This window comes from Puma concolor, chromosome A2, assembly GCF_028749965.1.
Source record: "Puma concolor isolate L17-30 chromosome A2, mPumCon1.1.hap2, whole genome shotgun sequence".
NCBI classification, from domain to species: domain Eukaryota; kingdom Metazoa; phylum Chordata; class Mammalia; order Carnivora; family Felidae; genus Puma; species Puma concolor.
The window spans coordinates 15,546,589-15,562,622 of record NC_141668.1 but is presented as its reverse complement, the minus strand read 5'-3'; the positions used below and the strand labels follow the sequence as shown (position 1 = coordinate 15,562,622).

The following is a 16,034-nucleotide window of genomic DNA, read 5'->3' as shown; positions in this document are numbered from 1 at the left end:
CCTCCCCTGTTCATGCTCTGTCTCTCTCTGTCTCAAAAATAAATAAACGTTAAAAAAAAAAAATTTTAAAAAGAAAATGTACACTCTCATGATGTGCCTGTCCTAAAATCAGAAATGGCCACTACTAATTTTATTATAGCCATCATAGTACAGTTGTAGGATTGACAGGCGTCATGATTATAGTAGAAGGTCGTTATTTCATAGATGGGAAAAATTAGGGCTCAGAGAAGCTGTGCTTGTCAGATGTCTGACAATTATAGAAACACACACGAATCTTTTTTTTTTTTTTTTTTTTATTCTTGAGACAGAGAGAGACAGAGCATGAGCAGGGGAGGGGCAGAGAGAGAGGGAGACACAGAATCCGAAGCAGGCTCCAGGCTCTGAGCTGTCAGCACAGAGCCCAACGCGGGGCTCGAACTCACAGACCGCGAGATCATGACCTGAGCCGAAGTTGGACGCTCAACCGACTGAGCCACCCAGGTGCCCCGAAACACACACGAATCTTAAGAGCTATTTAAATCTCCTTTAAAAAAAAAATGTTTCTGTTAATTTTTTAGATAGCACATTTACTTAAGGCAGTGACTTGTAGATGCTTCTGAAATGTCCTTGGAGGCATTTCATGCACTAAGAACATGGGGACAGGCCAGTCTTTACTATTTCAACTAGAATTTTACACATTTTAAGTATAGAGCTTTTCCATGAAAGTTTGTTTAAGTAAAGAGATTCTACTGCTGAGAAATAGAATTTAAAGTTTAAAATTGAGAAATATTAAGGGACAGGGATAAAGTAAAAATTTTCTGTCTTTTTGAAGTGATTAGGTAGGATTATTAGTTTCAAAAATTCTGAGTTGATTTTATAGTGCCCCAATAGGTTCTGAGATCATGACGTGAGTCGAAGTCAGGAGTTGGACACTTAACCATCTGAGCCACCCAGGCGCCCCTATCTAAAGTGTAGTTTTTACTAATTGAAACTCCTTTATTGTTTCTCTAAACTATTCTGTTTAAGGGCTGGTCTAAAATCAGTTACTTGGATACATACAAACCTGAACTTTAAAACTGCTGCAGTCTTGGTAGTACCTATGTAAGAGACCCATGAAAATATGGAGAAGAAGAATAGGTGGTAAGAAAGAAAAACCACAAAATTTTCTCAACCAGCCACTAGAATGTAAGTTTCACAGTAAGAACAGGGATGTTTTGTGGAGCGCGGTGTCCCCAGCATCTAGAACACTGTCCCTCCGTTGTGTTGAATGAATAATTGATTTACCCAAAGTAGAACACTAAATAAATCTGTTACAGAACTAACTTAAGTTTCAAGAGTTAATGATTGTTAGTGGAAATGTGTTTTCTTGCAACTTCTGAGGAGCTGGGCAGTATCTTGGGTTCTTTGAGCTTCTGATTAGAGTATGACAGCAGTAGTTTCAAATGCAGATGTGAAAAATTGGTTTGTAGATAAGCAAATCAACAAATGGTTTATTTAGGGCTGCTTTGGTATTTTTTTTTTAATTTCTTTTCTTAATGTTTATTTTTGAGAGAGTGCATGGGGGGACAGGGACGGGGGAGGACACAGAATCTGAAGCAGGCTCCAGGCTCTGAGCTGTCAGCACAGAGCCCGACGTGGGACCCAAACCCACAAACTGAGATCATGACCTGAGCTGAAGTCAGACGCCTAACCCATGGCCACTCAGGCGCCCCTGCTTTGGTATTTTTTTAAACAATTGTTTTTAACATTAGCCCACATTACTGACTTGATTTTTTTTTTTTTTTTTAATTTACATAACATTTCTAGAGCCTTCCCACTTTGTGAAAATTCCAGTTTTTGCAACCTAGGTTTTACCAGTTTTGGCTTTTGAAGTATATTATATATAATGTCTTCATATCAAGCAGGTTTGCTGTTTGTATTTTCTTCTCAGTCTGTTAAAAAAAAGTATGCGTTTCTTTTTTCTCATAGTATTATAAAAATATGCATTCCTTTAACAAGCACTTGGAGAAACTGCCTAAACCAAAAACACCTTTGGTGTCAAGGAAGTCAGAGGCACATTAAAAGCTTCCCACTGAGGGGCGCCTGGGTGGCGCAGTCGGTTAAGCGTCCGACTTCAGCCAGGTCACGATCTCGCGGTCCGTGAGTTCGAGCCCCACGTCGGGCTCTGGGCTGATGGCTCAGAGCCTGGAGCCTGTTTCCGATTCTGTGTCTCCCTCTCTCTCTGCCCCTCCCCCATTCATGCTCTGTCTCTCTCTGTCCCAAAAATAAATAAACGTTGAAAAAAAAAAAAAAAGCTTCCCACTGAATAATTAAAACTTTAAAAACCAAACCCTCAATATTGTTTATAGCTTTATTGGCAAAGTAGCACATGAATATCCTAAACTATTCAACTTGGGGTACATATAACCTTGGGAAGTAACCTTTTTTTTTTCATACTGAATAATATTGCAGTCATTCATTCTATATACTCAAAATAATACACTTGAGGCTTGTGGAAGTGATTTTTTTTTTTTAATTTTTTTTAACATGTTTTATTTATTTTTACGAGACAGAGCATGAGCAGGAGAGGGACAGAGAGAGGGAGACACAGAATCCGAAGCAGGCTCCAGGTTCTGAACTATCAGCACAGAGCCCAATGTGGGGCTCGAACTCACAAACCATGAGATCATGACCTGAGCTGAGGTCAGATACTTAACTGACTGAGCCACCCAGGCACCCCTGAAGTGATTTTTTTTTTTTTAAAGGTGATCCAGAGACCATGTATTCTAGAATCTTGTTATAGTTTTAGTATGACTTTAGTTGAGGTTGCTCAGCAAATTTGTTACTTAGATTAATGGCTAAATACAAATACAGGGACACCTGGGTGGCTCAGTTGGTTGAGCGTCTGACTTTGGCTCAGGTCATGATCTTGCAGTCTGCGAGTTCAAGCCCCGCATTAGGCTCTGTGCTGACAGCTCAGAGCCTGGAGCCTGCTTCAGATTCTGTGTCTCCCTCTCTCTCTGCCCCTCCCCGACTCATGCTCGCTCGCGCTCTCTCTCTCTCTCTCTCTCTCTGTCAAAAATAAATAAACATTAAAAAAAATTTAAAAAAAATACAAATACACAGTTGACTGCTGACCAGCACAGGTCTAGGGGTGCTGAGCCCTGCACAGGCATAAATCCCTGTGTAACTTTTGACTTCCCCAAAACTGAACTACTGATACCCTGTTGTTGACTGGAAACCTTACCAATAACATTAACAGTCCATTGGCAATATTTTGCATGTATTGTATGTATGTATTATATACTGTATTCTTACAATCAACCAGAAAAACTATTAATAAAGTCATGAAGATATATTTACAGTATGGTACTATAAAAAAATCTACATATAAGTGGATCCATAGCAGTTCATTAAAAAAAAATTTTTTTTTAATGTTTATTTTTGAAGAGAGAGACATTTTGTGAGCAGGGGAGGGACAGAGAGGGAGAGACAGAATCCGAAGCAGGCTTCAGCCTCTGAGCTGTCAGCACAGAACCCGATGTGGGGCTTGAACCCACAAACCATGAGATCATGACCTGAGCCAAGGTCAGCGCTCAATCAACTGAGCCACGCAGGCACCCTTTTTTTAACTTCTATAATAGAAAATTTCAGCTATAAATAAAAATATAATTGTGTAATGAATTTCATGTACCCATACAGCAACTTCAATAAATCTTTTACCACATAGCTGCCTTATTTATAATCACTTATGTCCTTTGGTTTGTTTTTTTGAAGCAAATTTTAAATCTTGGACTTAACCTGCTAGGATGAGTCTTGAAACAGTATAAAGTAGTAAAGATCAATTTTTTGGGGGGCGCCTAGGTGGCTCAGTTAAGCGTCAGACTTTGGCTCAGGTCATGATCTCACAGTTTGTGGGTTCAAGCCCTGTGTTGGGCTCTGTGCTGACAGCTCAAAACCTGGGGCCTGCTATGGATTCTGTGTCTCCCTCCTCTGGCCCTCCCTCACTCATGCTCTGCCTCTCTGTCTCTCTCTCAAAATAAATAAACATAAATTTTTTTTAAGCAGATTGTTTTTCATAGTTTGGTACATGATTAACGTATTTCAGTGTCACATTTACTTCTCTGTACAATGATTCTCAATAAATGCTTATTACCTGAGAACCTCAAATCATCCTCCAGGTATTCCTTGAATTCTTCAGATCTGTTTTAGAGATAGGTACAGTTTTGTAAACTGCGTTTTAACAAGTCTGAGGAAACTAGTGTCTCTCTGAAGCTATTTAATGAAAAAGAGAGGATGGAGTTATAAATGTATCATTTGGAGGATGAAGACAGTGAACACAGAATGGAACAAGCCCATGATAATAAGTGAAAACTCGAAACAAATATTTGTTGTACGGGGATTAAACTACAAACATCAAGCAAACTCACAGATTGTCTCACTGGAAATACTTTTTTTTTTAGTTTATTTTGAGAGAGAGCCCATGCACATGCAAGGGAGGGGCAGAGAGAGGGAGAGAGAATGGCAAGCAGGCTCTGTGCTGTCAGCATAAAACCCAACATGCGTCTTGATTTCACTGAGCTGTGTGATCATGACCTGAGCCCAAATCATGCATTGGACGCTTAACTAACTGAGCCACCCAGGTGCCCGTGGAAATATTCTTTAAATTGATGAATTCTACCTTGATGTGCAAAGACAGATGTCTTAAGAAAAATCCTTTTTAGTTTGACGATTCTCATTAAGGGAACTTGTAAAAGCATTTTTGTTTGTTTTTTGACCTGTATAGAGTTAAATATCTTGAATGTATTTTGTCCCATAGACATGGCTGGTCTACAGGATCAAAAAATATAGGCATAAATATTAATTTATTTGGATAATTTTATTTGTAAAATTTCCAAATTTAGGTTTTTCTGTTTTTTCCCTTTTATGATATTTATTACAGTGTTTGGAGTAATGGCATTTAAGTAATATTGAAATTAAGAGGAGGAAGAAATAGAAAAAAGGGAGCAAGAGATACTAGGCTAGTGAGGGCTGAATGGAGAAGGTAAAGGATTTACAGTAAAGATTAACAAAAAAATTTTCTCCAAAAGGTGATTTATTTTTTCATCTCTTTGGGAGTGGTACTGATTGCTGTGAACAACATTCATTCATTCGCCTAACAAGTACTTATTGAGGACATACTATGTGCGGTGTTGGGGATACAGAAGTGAACACGGGTTTCTCCTTTAGTGGTAGGAGCTTGCATTCTGATGTTGGAGACACACACTAAGTGAAAAGAAATAATGTGATTTCAGGTAGTGATTTAAGTTGCCAGAGGAAAAAACGCATGGTTAGGTAATTTAGACAGTCTGAGACAGTGGTCCAGAAGCTACTCAGGGTGGTTAGAGAAAACTTTTTTGATGAAATGACATTTAAAGAGATCTAAATGTTAAGAAATTTAAGCCAGTCATTTCTAAGTGGAAATAAACTTAGCGTATGTTGCTTCCCCACAGAAACTTTGGGTGTTTCCCTGTTATACATATGGCCCCCAATGTAAAATCCTTAGACCAATCTACCTCTTCCTTGAATGGATAAATCAATTTGGTCCTCTCTTTTTCCCAGACTGATTAAAAAAAAAAATTTTTTTTTTAATATTTATTTTTGAGAGCGAGAGCGAGACAGAGTGTGACAGGAGGGGCAGAGAGAGAGGGGGAGACAGAATCCGAAGCCGGCTCTTGGCTCTGAGCTGTCAGCACAGAGCCCGACGCAGGGCTCGAAGTCACAAACTGCGATCATGACCTGAGCCAACGTCAGATGCTCAACCAACTGAGCCACCCACGCGCCCCATTTACCAGACTGATTTATTCATTGTTGTCTATTTTCCTTCCCCAGTGTGCTTCTTATTTTTGCATCTCTTTCTTTTCCTGGGATAACTTTTCTCCTTTACACATTTGAATCCTGCTTGGCTTAGTACGTGTGATTGCCTAAGCCTGTAGCTGTTTAGCCTCTGACCCCTTCATGTAGCACCTGCTCTCCATACTGCTGAATAGGCACTTGTTAGTTCATCTTGTTTATATATGTGTTCTCTCTCTGTCTTGTCTCCGACGGTATAGTCTTTGTAAAGCAAGGATTTTTGTTTTAATGTTACCTAGATATCTTTGCATATGTTGGTTTGAAATGGATAAGAAAGTATTCTCTGCTATGTTCATCAAAAAACATTACCAAGGGGCTTCTGGGTGGCTCAGTTGGTTAAATGGCTAACTCTTTTTTTTTTTTTAATAGAATTTTTTTTTTTAATTTTTTTTTCAACGTTTTTTATTTATTTTTGGGACAGAGAGAGACAGAGCATGAGCGGGGGAGGGGCAGAGAGAGAGGGAGACACAGAATCAGAAACAGGCTCCAGGCTCTGAGCCATCAGCCCAGAGCCTGACGCGGGGCTCGAACTCACGGACCGCGAGATCGTGACCTGGCTGAAGTCGGACGCTTAACCGACTGCGCCACCCAGGCGCCCCTAAATGGCTAACTCTTGATTTGGGCTTAGGTCATGATCTCACAGTTTGTGATTTGAGTGCTGTGTTCAAGTTCATTGTGCTGAAAGTGCAGAGCCTACTTGGGGTTCAGTCTCCTCTCTGCCCCTTCCCTGCGGGCGCATGCAGATTCTCTCTCTCAAAAAAAAATTAAATAAATCCAGCAACCACCAATATTAAGAAAAGCTAGAAGAGGAGCTTTATTTTTCTTTATCCACTCAGGGAAAAATGGACTTGGAAGTGGAACATACGAGTGGGAACAGGTAGTTACTAAATAGGAAGTGGTAAAAAGCAGGAACTACTCTGCATGCACAGTGTGCCCCTTCCCTCTTCACCCAATAGTCATGTTGGACTTGTTAGTTTGAATGCCAGGATTGGAATTAGGAAAGAAAAAGCTTAATATATTTATGTGTTTATTTATGTGTTTATTTATTTTAAATCTTTATTTTTGAGAGAGAGAGTGTGAACAGGGGAGGGGCAGAAAGAGAGAGGCAGACACAGAATCTGAAGCAGTCTCCAGGCTCTGAGCTATCAGCACAGACCTGACGCAGGGCTTGAACCCACGAACTGGGAAATCATAACCTGAGCCGAAGTCTGAGGCTTAACTGGCTGAGCCACCCAGGTGCCCTACTTAATTTTTATTTTATTTTTATTTTTTTTTTTAATTTTTTTTTCAACGTTTTTTATTTATTTTTGGGACAGAGAGAGACAGAGCATGAACGGGGGAGGGGCAGAGAGAGAGGGAGACACAGAATCGGAAACAGGCTCCAGGCTCTGAGCCATCAGCCCAGAGCCCGACGTGGGGCTCGAACTCATGGACCGCGAGATCGTGACCTGGCTGAAGTCGGACGCTCAACCGACTGCGCCACCCAGGCGCCCCTAATTTTTATTTTTTAAGATAATATGGCATAACTTAAACTCATACCCAAGTTTTGTTATTTCAAGGGTTTGCCATATTAGACTTTCTCTTGTTCTTGAGCTGGGGCTTAACTCAAACATTGAACATGTATGGAAGAGAGATTTTACAAATGTGAAGAGAGAAAGTGAAGGTGAAAGAAGAATCAAAATGTAGGCAATTTGTTTTAGAAAATAGCATTGGCATTGGAAGGTATATGGAAGGGTTCAAATGGCCACAGGTTTGTATTTCCTGTGCTCTCTGTCCTGCTGTCATGTCACTGTTTCACTTGTTCTCTAGCTGGTGTGTATTCCTTTTAGCACTTTACCATTGTTGCTATCTATTCTTTGATTCCTTGCTATTTTTCTACTGTGAATTACTTATCATATTTCTATGTCTTTCACTCTTGAGACTCTTAAAATAGTGTAAGACAACATCATAAAAAGACAAGTGGGAAGAATTATTTTAAACAGACTAAGCAGTATAAATAAGTGAATGAATTAAAACCAGGTTAAATAACAGTGAAACTATTGCTCTAATGAACACAGGTTTTTAGAAAGTTAAATAAAAATTACCAAGCAGTGGGGTTTGTTTTTAAATTTTAAGTATGATAATAGAAATTTATACTGTTCTTCCCCAGCATTCTTCCTCACCTTCCTTAAATTTTCCTGTGGCAGTATACTATTATCTTGCAGGTGGTACTGTTCTTTAGAAATAGTTTTCAGAATTTTGTTAATAAATTGACTTAGGGAGGTCAGATGTGGGGTTTCTATATAATTTTTTAAAGAGGGTCTCCTAGAAGAATAATTGAGATGTAATTCTAAGGAGAAATATGTCAGTCTGTCTGTTTGGAAAACTTAATTGGATAAAGAAAGCCCATTGTGGACACTGCTACTTAGATATCCTATTATATCACATTACACATGTCCAGACAAACGTTTTCCATTTAGTTTCTTTCTTTTGGTGGCGTCATTGTTTGCTCATGTTTGAAATACTTGAAGCCTTGGTAAGATTCCTGACTTTCTCCTCTCCACACTTCATTGCCAGTTAGTTAATTGATTAGGTGGTAGTTCCATTTAATTAGTTGTTTGAGAATCATTGTGTTATTGAAAGAATATTGAGTGATATTAAGGACTGGACTTAAATTTTTACTCCTGCTAAGCTTATAATCTTAGCCTTATGATCTTAAGATTTCTCTGAGCCTTGATTTCCATTTTTATAGGAAGGTAGTCGTGCAATAGATTTCAGAGATCCTTCCCATCTTTAAAATGGTTTTACTCCTCTTTAGCTTATTTTTACTCCTGCTAAGCTTATAATCTTAGCCTTATGATCTTAAGATTTCTCTGAGCCTTGATTTCCATTTTTATAGGAAGGTAGTCGTGCAATAGATTTCAGAGATCCTTCCCATCTTTAAAATGGTTTTACTCCTCTTTAGCCCCTTATTTTATCTCCATTACCTGCCTTCTCTTTTCTTTTCTGATTTGATACTAAGGATTTATTTCTGGCTTATATTAGCCTTTCCCACCCTTGATCTCTTTCTTCTGGTCAGTCCATCTAGTAGTGTGGTGTTAATGCTTTTAAAATACAGATTTTATCACATCATATTTCTGTCCAAGTAGTCAAGCATTCCTGTTTGCCTAATAGAGCAAATTCCACATGTTGATTTGTATTCAGAATTTCCCATGATCTAGTCAGAGTTCGTAATTGGATTGATAAAGCAATCCTGAAGTGTTTGAGAAAAGACAAGTTTGGACAGACTTAGGGAATTTACCAGTGTTAAATGGATAATGACATGTAAAGGGAGGTCTTGTGTGTTGCTGAGTACCCATTGTATCTTATTTTGTTAATTACTTAGACAATATAGTCTTCGAGTATAAGTGAAAACATAAAATATGAATATTTACTATTAGATGTCATCCCCCATCCCAAACCTAAACCTTTTTCACTCTCTTTTCTGTACATTTACAAGTATGTGTGAGTGTGTTTTAACAAATGGCATTATATTGTTTGATTTGTTTTTTTTTTTTTAACTTGGAGAAGTTTCAAATTACTGGTCTATATTTTATTTATTAAAACAATTTTTTTAAATGTTTTTATTTATTTTTGAGACAGAGAGCATGAACAGGGGAGGGGCGGAGAGAGAGGGAGACACAGAATCTGAAGCAGGCTCCAGGTTCTGAGCTGTCAGCACAGAGCCCGACGCAGGGCTCAAACTCACGGACTGTGAGATCATGACCTGAGCCGAAGTCAGACACTCAACCACCTGAGCCACCCAGGCGCCCAGTGGTCTATGTTTTTAAAACATGTCTCTATATTTCATAATATGGCTGTTTCCTAAAGTATTTATTCAGTGATTATTAATATGTTAATAGTTTTTGGTTTTGGTGCACAGTGTGGCAATGAAATCTTTGTACTTCTTTGTGTATCTTTGCAACTGTTGCTTTAGTTTGATGTCTAGAGAGTATAAATTCCTTGATAGAAGGAATGATACACTGTTTTATAATTCCCCTTAGGATCTAGCTCATGGGCCTGAGCAAATGTACTAAATACAACAAAGCAAGAATATTGCAATTCTTGAAGTAGTTACTGTGCCTAGTTTCTATCACAGATTTATTCATTAACCTATTACTGCCGTTCGTTTACACCTGGCAGCACACTAAAATGTATATAATATATACGTATAACTATAATACCATGTTTGTTGATTTTGATGTATAATTTCCACATGCTTCTGTTCCTATTATGTAGATTTTTTTGGTCCAAAATTAAAGTGACTTCATTGATTTTTTTTTCTTCTGACTTTAAGAATAATACTAGTTCATTGCATTTAATTCAGCCAATATCAAACAGCAGTGCTTCCATGAATTTACAAAAATGGCATTTTTATTGCATTTTTCTTTGCCATCTCTTTACTCCACTTAGTATCAAGATCATCATTTCTCTTGGCTATATAATGTGTTATATGGCTGTTCCATAATTCAGTTAATCAAACTTCTGTTCCTAGGCTCTTAAAATGTTTCTAATTTTTTACATCAAAAATATCATTGTTAAACTTCTGTCTGTTTAACCTCTGTGTACTTATTTCATTGTTTTTCCAAGTTCTTAGAATTCCTTATGTTAAATCATCAAGTTTATTTAGTAGTCATGGGTTGTGTAAAACCTGGTCTTTTATGTAGGAAGGGAAAAATAAGAGAAGCCATTTTCCTCATGAAGCTTAAAGTCCACTTAAGGAGATAACCTTCATTTTTGGAATTTCAAAACAACACTTAAAAAAGCACTTAACAGGGGTGCCTGGATGGCTCAGTCAGTTAAACATCTGACTTCGGCTTAGGTCATGATCTTGTGGCTCGTGAGTAGTGAGTATAAGCCTCGCGTTGCGCTCTGTGCTGACAGCTCAGAGCCTGGAGCCTGCTTCTGATTCCGTGTCTCCCTTTCTCTCTGTCTCTCCCCACTGCGCGCATTCTCTCTCTCAAAAATAAATGAATGTTAAAGAATATATGTATACATTAAAAAAAAGAACAAAGCACTTAACAGAATCAAGTTTGTTAAACAGTGAAAGGTAGTACAAAGTGTTGAGAGGTTGTAAGAGAAGTTGCCAGAATCATATATAGTTATTTGGTCAAGACTTCATGGAGGAAGTAGATTTAAGATGGAGGAGACAAAATGCAGAACTGAATTTATTCAATTAAAAGTTTAAGTATTTTGGGGTACCCAGGTGGCGTAGTTGAGTGTCCGACTTTTGATTTCTCCTCAAGTCATGATATCAAAGTTGTGGGATTGAGCCCTGCATCAGTCTCTGCTGAGTGTGGAGCCTGTTTAGGATTTGCTCTCTTTTCCCCCTTCCCTCTCCCCCACTCGTGCTCTTTCTCTAAAATAAAAAAAATTAAAAAGCATTTTTCCCATTTACAATCTGAGAATTTAGATGCCTTTTAATTAAAACACCAAGAATAATAAACTTGTGGGAAGAATTTAATTATGAAGTAAATTACTTGTTAAATTTAAAACTCAAATCTCTTCCTATGGCTTTCATCAGAAATAGAGCCATTATAAGTTAAAATAAATAACCAAACATTTTATTTGTTCGCTTTGAAGCTTAATTATGTCAGAAGAGAAGCAGGGGCAAATATCTGTGCACTTCACGTTCAAAGTACTCTTGAACCATCAGTGAAGAAGTCAGGATTGATTTGGTTTTTATTTATCTTGCCCTTTTTTTTTAATGTTTAATTCTTGAGAGAGAGAAAGACAGAGAGGCAGAGCATGAGTGGGGGAGGGGTAGAGATAGAGAGGGAGACACAGAATCTGAAGTAGGCTCTAGGCTCTGAGCTGTTAGCCCAGAGCCCCATTCGGGGCTTGAACTTGGGAACGGTGAGATCATGGCCTGAGCCAAAGTTGGATGATTAACCAACTGAGCCACCCAGGTGCCCTGGGATTGATTTGGCTTTTGAGGATTGGTTCATAGTTGGTCATAGTGTGGTTCTACCATGGTTCCCTTTGTAGTGGCTTTTTAATTTGATGACTGGTGTCCTGGAGAGCATTAACATGGGCATACTTGCCCCTCACTCTCTTTTACAGTAGCAGGTACTTGTGTTTATTTTGGCTTGCTTGTTTTTCATTTTAAATACTCTGTGCATGCATGTACATGCTCAGTCATGATGATCTGGACAGGAAGACAGATGACTAGTGTCTAGAATTCTGAAAATTCTGCCTATACCTACTGTCCTACTAAATCCCTGAGGGATAAGCACTGAGGCCATATACATACATACAGATAAATAATAAACAAACAAACAGCTACTGCATTTCCTAACGTTTTGGCCCCCAAATCTGCTGTTGTAAGCAAGCCTAGCTGTAGGGCTCATGGTCGAGGATAGCATCAAGCCCAGGTGGTCTACTTCCTGGAGGACAGTAGCACATAGGAAAAAAGAGAGAAGAGCTTTAACTACTTATACTTAGAAAGGAAAGGAGTCCCAGCCAAGTTGTTAATCCATGGAGAGGCAAAGGACCTTCCCCTTGAGAGCTCAGACCCAGAGCTTTTGTCCTGGGTTGCATCTTTTTTAAAAAAAAATTTTTTTTAACGTTTATTTATTTATAAGAGAGCCATGAGCTGGGAAGGGGATGCGGGGCGGGGGGGGGGGGGGGGGGGCGGGGGTCACAGATTCCGAAGCAGGCTCCAGGCTCCGAGCTGTCAGCACAGAGCCTGACGCGGGGCTCAAACCCATGAAGCATGAGATCATGACCTGAACCAAAGTCGGCCGCCTAACTAAGTCACCCAGGTGCCCCTCCCCCCTTTTAAAATGTTTGTTTATTTTTAAGAGACAGAATGCAAGTGGGGGAGGGGCAGAGAGCAGGAGACACAGAATCCAAAGCAGGCTCCAGGCTCCAAGGTAACAGCAGAGAGCCCAGTGCCAGGCTCGAACTCATGAACCATGAGATCATGACCTGATGTTGAAGTTGTATGCTTAATTGACTCAACCACCCAGGAGCCCCACGTCCTGGGTTGCATCTTGACCACCCTTGCTTGTTAAGCTCAGGGCTGCCTGTGCCAAATGTTGTTCTTTGTCCTCTTTTACCAGTTTGATTCATTCAAAAGATATTATTAAACATTCCTATATACCAGGCCACAGGTACATAGTATATAAAACAGATTAAAAAAAATCCTTGTCTTTGTGAAGCTCACATTCTAGTAAGGTATTAAAAAATTTCCCCCTTCCACAAATCCTCCTCCAAAGCATCCAACTCTCCTCCTCTTACCAAAATTCCACCCTTACTACAGTGGTATAATTGTGTCCTTTTTGTGTTCATTTTGTCTTGATCCACATAGTTGGGGTTTTTCCTTTTGTTGGTTATATGATGTAAATTTAAAGATAAGAGTGGGGGAATTCCTGCCAATGTTTAGTATGGGTGGGTAACAGATGTTTAAGTAAAACACAGTGAGACAAGATTTATACACTACTTTTAGATCTTTGTGAGAACAGATTGGAAATATAGTTAAGCAGAGGATAAAGATAGGAAGATAACTAGAGGAAAGGCAGTGTAGATAACTGCTTTGAGTATCTACAGTATGTAGAGGTTGTAGGGAGTGATTGTTACCTAGAAATATTAAAAGGTAAGTTAGTACTGATTTAATTGGAACTGGCATGGTTTTAGACTAGAAATCAGTTTAACCAGATTTTCTAGTAAGTACCTGGAATAAAGCCATCTTTCTAGGCCTTAATTCTTTGTCTGGAGAATGGGAGTAAAACTAGATCAGTGAGTGGTTCCCAACACTGTACATTAAAAACACCGGAGAGGCTTTTATAATTCTCTCTTTGGATGGTGGGGCTTGGGACCTATTTTCAAATTCTTGCATCTGTATTACCCTGGGTCTAGGTTAAGAACCACTGCATTGGATCATTGGCATTTCCAACTGTGACACCATAACATTTTAGGAAATAAGTATAGCATCCCATTAACCACTATAGCTATAGAAATACACATATAAAGGGAGTTGTTGGAGTGATTAATGTTAAGATATCGATTAAGAAACACACTGGTGTAGCAAAGATGGTAACAACCTTCTTTTGCAGTTAACTTCTTTCATTTCTGTCTTACTTTCCTACAATTTTAAGACTGTTAAACTTTTTTCTATAGGTTTTTAAAAATGCCACTTGATAAGCAGCTTTGAATTTCCACACATCAACAAGTTTCAGTTGGCTGCTTATTGTCATTAGAAGACTTCTTAGCTAACCCATAGACTTATGAATGAGAGTAACGAGTGGAGCTTGGAAAAATCTCAGCATCCTCGGCAGTGCAGTGATCCGTGCTAGTCTTCAAGTGTGATAAGGACTTTTATTATACTAGTGAATATTCCTTATTATTTCTCAAAGGATCGCTTTGAAGATATTGTCTGTATTTTCCCATTCATTCTTTTATGTAATTAAAAATTGAGGTAATAGTTTTACAGAGGAACTTACTATTTTTGTCATAAAGTCTCACTTGGAAAGAGGAAGCTACCTGATAGTACCTGATATTCTTTTCCTCAGTATCCTAGATAATTGGTTGTCTAAACCATATTCGAATCTTTCCATTATCGGGGAACTCACTAACTCTTGAGGAAGATTTTTTCTTTTTAATGTTTGAGAGAGAGTACGTGCATGAGTGGGAGAGGGGCAGAGAGAGAGAGAGAGAGAAAAATCCCAAGTAGGCTCCATGCTCCATCCATCACTTGAACCAAAATCAAGAGTGAGATGCTTAACCAACTGAGCCACCCAGGTGCCTCTTGAGGAAGAGAGGGAGGATTCCAGGCCGGCTCTGTGCTGTCAGCTTGGAGCCCTTCAAGGGCCTGGAACCCACAAACCATGAGATTATGACTTGAGCTGAAATCAGGAAGTCAGACACTTAACAGACTGAGCCACTCAGGCACCCTGACTGGTATGTTTTTAAATTTGTCTTAATTTTCTGTTCATAGCTAATTGTAAATTTGTCTTCTTAGATATGACTATAGGACTTCATATTTATTTATTTTAAATTTTATCTGGTCTATTCTTTTGAATATTACCTTTTTTAAGTTTATTTTTAATTTTTTATTAATGTTTTTGAGAGAGAGAGCACGCAAGCAGGGGAGGGGCAGAGAGAGAAACACATAATTCACAGCAGGCTCCAGGCTCTGAGCTGTCTGCACAGAGCCAGACATTGGGCTCTAACTCACAGACCGCAAGAGAGCGAGCAGGCACGCAAGCGAGCAAGGGAGGGGGAGAGAGAGAATCCCGAGCAGTCTCCATGCTGTCAACAATAGAGCCTGATATGGAGCTCAGACCCACAAACTGAGATCGTGACCTGAGCCAAAACCAGGAGTCAGATACTTAACCAATTGAGCCACCCCGGCGCCCCTACGTATGCTTGTTAATAGGGTTAGGTACTGATTCTTTGTGAACTTCTGTTGAGTCTTAATAAATTTCTTTTTACTAGTTCACCTGCAGTCTTGTCTGAAATCCAGATTGAGGTTACTGGTCTCGTGTTTTGAGGACTCCATCTTTATTTGAAAATCAGAATGTTCTTCAAAGAATACTGACTATAATTCGGCAGTCTGATTTACATATTCTTTTAGTTTGATTTTAAATTAATGTTATCTTTTCTGTGTTAATGGGCTGCTAGAAGCTTGTTTTAGATTCTGGCTGTTTTCCTTGTCCATGTGTTCTTAGGTACAAAAGTGATCACTCCTTCTATCTGCTGGTAGTCAGAATTGATGTTGTTTTTTTCTGGCACCAAGTTTTATACTTGTCTATGAAATTTCGTAATTTGGAAGTCCGTAAATAAAGAAGCACCTGTGAGACTTAATATGTAATTTGAAGAGAACTGTGATTGTTAATGAATTTTTGCAAAATGTGTTTGCTCTTTCAATAATGTCTTTTTTTTCCCCTAGAGAATGGATCTTGGAGAGTGTCTCAAAGTCCATGACCTGGCTTTAAGAGCAGATTATGAAATTGCATCCAAAGAACAAGATTTTTTCTTTGAACTTGATGTATGTGATTTTTGCTTTAATGGGTTAGATTATTTTTTGCAGTAAAACATTTTGAATATGGATTAATATTTCTACAGGCAAAGGCTCTTAGCGAATTAATCTTTTTGGTTATATGAAGGACAGTACTAAATTAAGATGCTTTGTTGACTAGCAACATTTTTTTAAGACTTTATTT

General features: G+C 38.7%; 1 protein-coding gene across 8 annotated transcripts in view; it reads left to right on the top strand.

Moving 5' to 3' along the window:
- LUC7L2 (LUC7 like 2, pre-mRNA splicing factor) overlaps positions 1 to 16,034 on the top strand; it is a 69,268-nt gene that overhangs the window by 29,474 nt on the left and 23,760 nt on the right. For all 8 annotated transcript variants that reach the window (XM_086688894.1, XM_025930028.2, XM_086688874.1 and 5 more), the window contains one exon: positions 15,761 to 15,859. In XM_086688894.1, coding sequence (XP_086545020.1) covers positions 15,761 to 15,859 — 99 coding nt within the window. The remainder of the gene's footprint in view (positions 1 to 15,760; positions 15,860 to 16,034) is intronic.